The sequence below is a fragment of the Trachinotus anak genome, unplaced genomic scaffold (genome assembly GCF_046630095.1).
Source record: "Trachinotus anak isolate AG129_WGS33_773 ecotype Australia unplaced genomic scaffold, CSIRO_AGI_Tana_v1 ptg000011l, whole genome shotgun sequence".
Classification (NCBI taxonomy): domain Eukaryota; kingdom Metazoa; phylum Chordata; class Actinopteri; order Carangiformes; family Carangidae; genus Trachinotus; species Trachinotus anak.
This window is the reverse complement of record NW_027273862.1, coordinates 8210936-8216627: the sequence shown is the minus strand read 5'-3', so window position 1 is coordinate 8216627 and position 5692 is coordinate 8210936. Positions and strand designations below refer to the sequence as shown.

Sequence of the window (5692 nt, the reverse complement as noted above, 5' to 3'; positions counted from 1 at the left end):
ATTGAGTACCATGAAATATAAAATTGAGCTGATATAATTAAAAATTTAAGTCTATGCAATAGTAACCCTAAGTTCAAACCACTCAAAAAAATGAGTAGATATAATTAAAATGTTAGGTAGATGCAACTGAAAATGAGATTATTATTTAACAAAACAAATCTGCTACACTTACTTAATGTTTTTAACATAATGTAATTCATACTGGACTATCAAATATCAGAATAAATATGTTACATTTACTTAATTTTTTTAAATGTGTTTACGCTTTAATCTAGTAGGAGTACTTCAGGTCAATATATGAAACAAAATAATAAACATAAAGCAATTCTACACACATCAACATTTTTAATTAAACATTTATTTGTCTGATTTGACCAATATAAAACATCAAGTTTAAATCCACAGCTTATCTTTGCAAACATGACATGTAAAAATCTCCATGCTATAAAAAAGCTGAATTGATAAGGGGTCTCTCAAAACTGGGTGAAATGCACAAAGAACAATTGGCCTTTCAATTTAAGTCACCACATAATGCATAAAATGCCATTTAACAGAATCTGTTTGGCATTAATGGAAATCTCAACTTGCATTACAACTCATGGTATATTATCTAGTTTAACTTTCAACATGGTTTATTCTTCTCTCTCTCTCTCTCTCTCTCCCTCTCAGAACAACATTTTGCATCTGTCTAAAATGCACCAAGAGCAACATTTTGCATCCTCCTGAAATGCACTTATAAAGAGTGATATTTCACATTAAAGTTCCACAAAAGCAAACAATACCAGTCCAACATGCAATTTAACTATGCATGGTAACCTCAACTGTTATGTAAACATTAAGACAACAGTACATCAGCTTAACTTTAGACTTGCCAATGAAAAAATCCCTCACTAAGAGAGCATCTTGCTGAACAGTAGCCAGCAACTACACACAGAGGTAATTCTTCAGTCTCTGAACCTTGTTGGAAAGGTTTCCAGAATCCAGCTCCAGCAGGACTTTCTGGAATACCTCAAAACTGCATTTGAGGTTCTTGGGGTATCGCAGATCTAACGCGTAGGTCAATCCCAACAGATAGCAGCAGGCTCTGCTAAGATCCCCAAGACTGCTGAGGACAATGTTGCCCTCAATCACAATCCCGACATCGACTGACCCATCTTGGTTTCGCAGCAGGTAAATCTTCATGACCTCCTCTGCCAGCTCCTCTTGAACACTGGCAGATCCATCAGCAGCATCCTGCAGACATTGTAAAGAAAAAAAAGTGTTTAGAGCTCACTTTCAACCTGCATGTCACAAGTCAAATACCACCTACTAACATAAAAGAGCATAGCAGGACATACAGTGGACAAACTGAACTGTGGTGGTCCCAAATTTGTTTTTGATCTCTTTTTAAAAACAGACAAAATAACTAATTAATGCTTCCATATAATTTATTTCTCTCTCCAAACAAAATTGACACAGAAAATAACATTTGATGTATTTAAAGCAGGACAGACAGTGAAATCAATCAGCATCGATCTATAAATGAATGTTGGTGACTCGTACAGTATCTGATGTCCACAGATGCTTTATACTATATGAAAAGCAGCTTCTTCTTTGTGTGCGGTGAGGAAAAAACAAACTGTACTGCAGCAACTCTATGGTCACCCATGATTACATTGTTAAAAACAAAAACTACAGTATTATACTAACCTCAAAGTCCTTGAACAAGGCACTGGCATCTTCTCCCAGATGGTCGATGAGACATCGGATGACAACCTCACGTGTCTGTTGAATGGGGATTCCACTCTGCAGAACAGAAAGTCTTTCAACTTTAATGTCAAACCTTTCAATAGAAAAAAAATTACCTGGAGTTGGAGTGTAGTGATGTAAGAATAAAACAAATTGAATTGAATTGGTGGAGGATAAATTTTAATACCTGAAGTAGAACACTCATTTGTGCCCGATGTCTCTCTCCTGCAGCACCTTTCTTCGCTTGAAACAAGGACAGCAGTTTAGGTGTATAGAAGTCCAACATTTCCATGAATTTTGGCTCAAGATTCAGTGTGGTGATCCTCTGAAACTCTGCGCTAACCTGAAAGAGAGGGAGATGAGAAAAGAGAAAAAAGAACTGGTGACTCATCTATTGTCATTCAGCAAAAGCTTAAGTCCACACTGAGATGGATAGGATGCAAGACTGTTCCATTATCATTTTTAATAGGATGTACAGTCACAATTTCAATTACTCACTTGCGAGACATCAAACAAGGTGGGCCATCTGTCCTTGATGTCAGTGATGCTCATCTGTAGGCGGACAACATCATGTCTCCTATGTGCAAAAGTTCTGCACATCAAGTCCTTGATCACTGTGCTGTTTCTCTTCTTTGATTCAGCGATAAGTTGGTTTCGGTCCAGCACTTGTTGTTCCTTACTGTCTCCTGCAGGATAGTGTGGGAGAAACACCACTTCTCCTTTCCGCGCTTTCTTTATATTCTTTGCAGCAAACTTGTCATCCGGGTGCTTGTTCTTAAGTGAGTTGCAGGCAACCTCAGGAAATCCAAGGTTTCGGAGCTTCGACCTGTAATTTCCCATCTTGTATTTGAGGCTATACATCCATCCCAGCCAGCCATTACGACTGCCTAGCTCTGTCAGGCATGGATGTTTTCTGACTAAAGCCTCTGCCACCTCACCGATCTGAAGGCCCGTGGGGTAGGGTGTGTAGCTGTACATATAGTCAGCTAATTTTTCCATGATTTCAGATCGGATTCGAGAATTGTTAAGCACAGTACCATCTCTGGCAAACTCTTCATTGGCATTCCTCAGTACTGCCTCTGTTGCCACAGAGAAAAGTGGAATGTCGATTTCATTTGGCCACGATGTCGTCTGAGGGCTTCCATGTGGAGATACGATAATTGTGTCTTGTGAAGACACTGAATCTGCTGTTGTAGTAGAGCTTGAACTGTCATTCATTACATCTGTCTGGTTTTCAGTCAAAGCAGTCAATGTAAGAACTACAGATGGAATAATCACAACTTTGATTGTCCCTTTGTGTTTAATTTGGTTGGTGGAATGGAGAGTGAAGTAATCACCGAAGTCCTCATCGAAGTAATGTAGGGCAAAATCCTCAGTGAGTCCAAGCTCCCCTTTTGAAGAATCCTCAAATGTGCAGAGCTTACATTGCCAGCCCATGAGCTGCCACCTTAAAAAGGATGATAAACAGTGTTACGGAGCAAAAAGACTGATTTAATACTATTTCCATTCATGTACATAGTTTTTGGACCAATATGTTTTATCATGCAAATCTATTAAAATGATATGAAATGTTTTCATTTACACACTGATGTAAATTATATTTACAACTATAATGGAAAATATACACTAAAAAGAAGATAAAATTATTTCTTAAAATTATTATTTATTAATTTAGTTTAGGTTTCATGCAATATAGGGAAAAAGAAAGGTCAATTTTTTCAAAATTTAAACACCTAATCCTTCTGTACATTATAAATAGATGCCATTTACCTTGTCTGATGTTATGTCTTCGTTCACCGTCTCTCCATTAGCAGTGTTGGTGCTGTAAAGCAGACATTCAAATTTTTAACATGCTTGACAGAAAAATTCTACCTTTACTTGCTCTAGGTATCATCAAGTGTTCACAAAAATATCACAAAAAATCCTGACAGCTGAGAATATTACAGGTATTGGAAAACGGCCCAGTGCATTAAATCAAACGCACCGATCCCCATAGCAACCATTGTGTTTCGGAAGTGGACGCGCATGCGCACTCACGTACTGCTGAGTGAAACTCCGGTCGTTAGTTCATCATAGATATATACACACAGATGCCGCATTCGGGCTTGTCAGGCACGTCAACGCGGCCGCCATCTTGGGACGGGGTTTCTGACACGCCGTTAGACGTCAGACCCGGTCTGACAGCTGTGTTTTTGGCAAAATGCCAGACTTTAGTGCGGCATATGGCTGTTCCAATCAAAGAAATGCCGAAACTAACAAACACGGAATAACATTTCACAAGTAAGAAGTTGTTTTATATTATTTAACTGTTATGAAAGTGTTGAATTTGATGTATCTCTTAAGCTAACATAAATGAAACTTGCTTATTACTAGCTTATGTCAGGACAAGAAAACAAAAGATGTTCTCGTTAGTAAAACATCAGTAAGATGATAAAAGTGACATTTGGCAATCAGCCACTGTATATAATTGTGATAAGTAGGCCATGTTATTCCTAAACATTGACGTTAACTGCTAACGTAAGTTATGTACCTGAACTATAGCTACATACGCATGGAGAACTGAGAGGGTGAGCAGCACCAAGTTCCTGGGTGTGCACATCTCTGAAGACCTGTCCTGGAGCCACAACACTGCACCACTGGCCAAAAAAGTCCAACAGCGCCTGTACTTTCTCCGTAAACTGAGAAGAGCTGGAGCCCCGTCCCCCATTATGCACACCATCTCTCCTCTGCCCCCTGCCACAGACTAACCTCACCACCCCTGCCTCCACCCCAGCGTTTGACATCACTTTTTTGTATTTGCACTACAACGCACTACCTCACCTCAACTACAGATGGACCTTACCTGTTTAGTTAAAAAAATAATTATATAGGCTATATGTAAACAAATCTATGTTGTAACCTCGTGCTACTGCCAGTGAAGTCGGTTTGATGATAGTTTTAACGGTATTTTCTGCCGTTATCAGCAGTGCTCTCTGCTTCTGCGCAACACTAACTGTCGCATATCATGTCTGAGCATGTTGTGTAGCGCTAAAATACGAATAAATTAGTCATTTTACACCCATTTTTGGTGACGTTAGCTGTATAAACTGTGTGTTAGCTGAATGAACCGTGTGTTAGCTGAGCAATTTGGTGGCTACTGTTAACGAAGTTAGCTAACGTACAACAGCATAGTGGTGACAGTATTTAAAAAAACAAAACAATAACGTTTATGTGCAGGAAGACAGGGTCGCTATTTCATTAAATTGTGCTCTACTTACCGTCTTATGGAGTCCTCCAAGTTTAACCGCAGTGTCTCCAACCGTTGCTTGCCTCTGTTGTTGCAAAAAGCCAGGTAGATATCCCATGATTCCACCCTCTTTGAGCGCAAAAACTACTCATTTTTTTAAAGCTGTTGTTAGAGGTTAAGACTATTGAGTTAGAGTGAGTAATAATTAAAGTTCTTGAAACCGATTGGTATAATTGCTCCATACTCAAATATTTTGACTGGTATTTACTGAAAATATTATGGATATCTTAAAATTATAATTTGTTTGTCAAATACTAATTTCTTTTGTGAAATAAACTTAAATAATGGATGTAAATATAAAGCAAAATTAACTGTTGGATTTTTAAGCATTTATTTTGATATGCGCAACTCAAATAATCAGTTTTGTGATTTTCAGAGATTTTATTAAGATAATATACTTTTTTATTATTGTGATATATACGAAGGCCTTGAATGACTTTTTAGAGTGTGGATGCACAGACAGATTGCAAACTAGTGTTAATGATCAGCCTGTCAGGCAGAATCTGTATTACTTAATCTCCTGGTCCTGCTGTACATGATCAAAGGAATGTAAATGCAAGGGGGTATTGATTTCTACAGCATCTCTTGCACTTATATTACTCCTTTTACTGCTACTCACAGTTTCCATCCACATCTCTAATCCCAGAGCTATTGTCATGAAAATAAAGTGCAACAAAA

General features: G+C 38.1%; 1 protein-coding gene across 1 annotated transcript; it reads right to left on the bottom strand.

Annotated features, from left to right (window-relative positions):
- Positions 1 to 756: 756 nt before the first annotated feature.
- LOC139627862 (uncharacterized) lies at positions 757 to 3107 on the bottom strand. Its single transcript, XM_071489023.1, has 4 exons — positions 2227 to 3107; positions 1916 to 2071; positions 1690 to 1785; positions 757 to 1233 (listed from the first exon to the last, which is right to left on the bottom strand). The coding sequence occupies exons 1-4, from the start codon at positions 2944 to 2946 to the stop codon at positions 925 to 927; spliced, it is 1281 nt and encodes a 426-aa protein (XP_071345124.1). The 5' UTR covers positions 2947 to 3107; the 3' UTR covers positions 757 to 924.
- Between the last annotated feature and the right edge of the window lie 2585 nt (positions 3108 to 5692).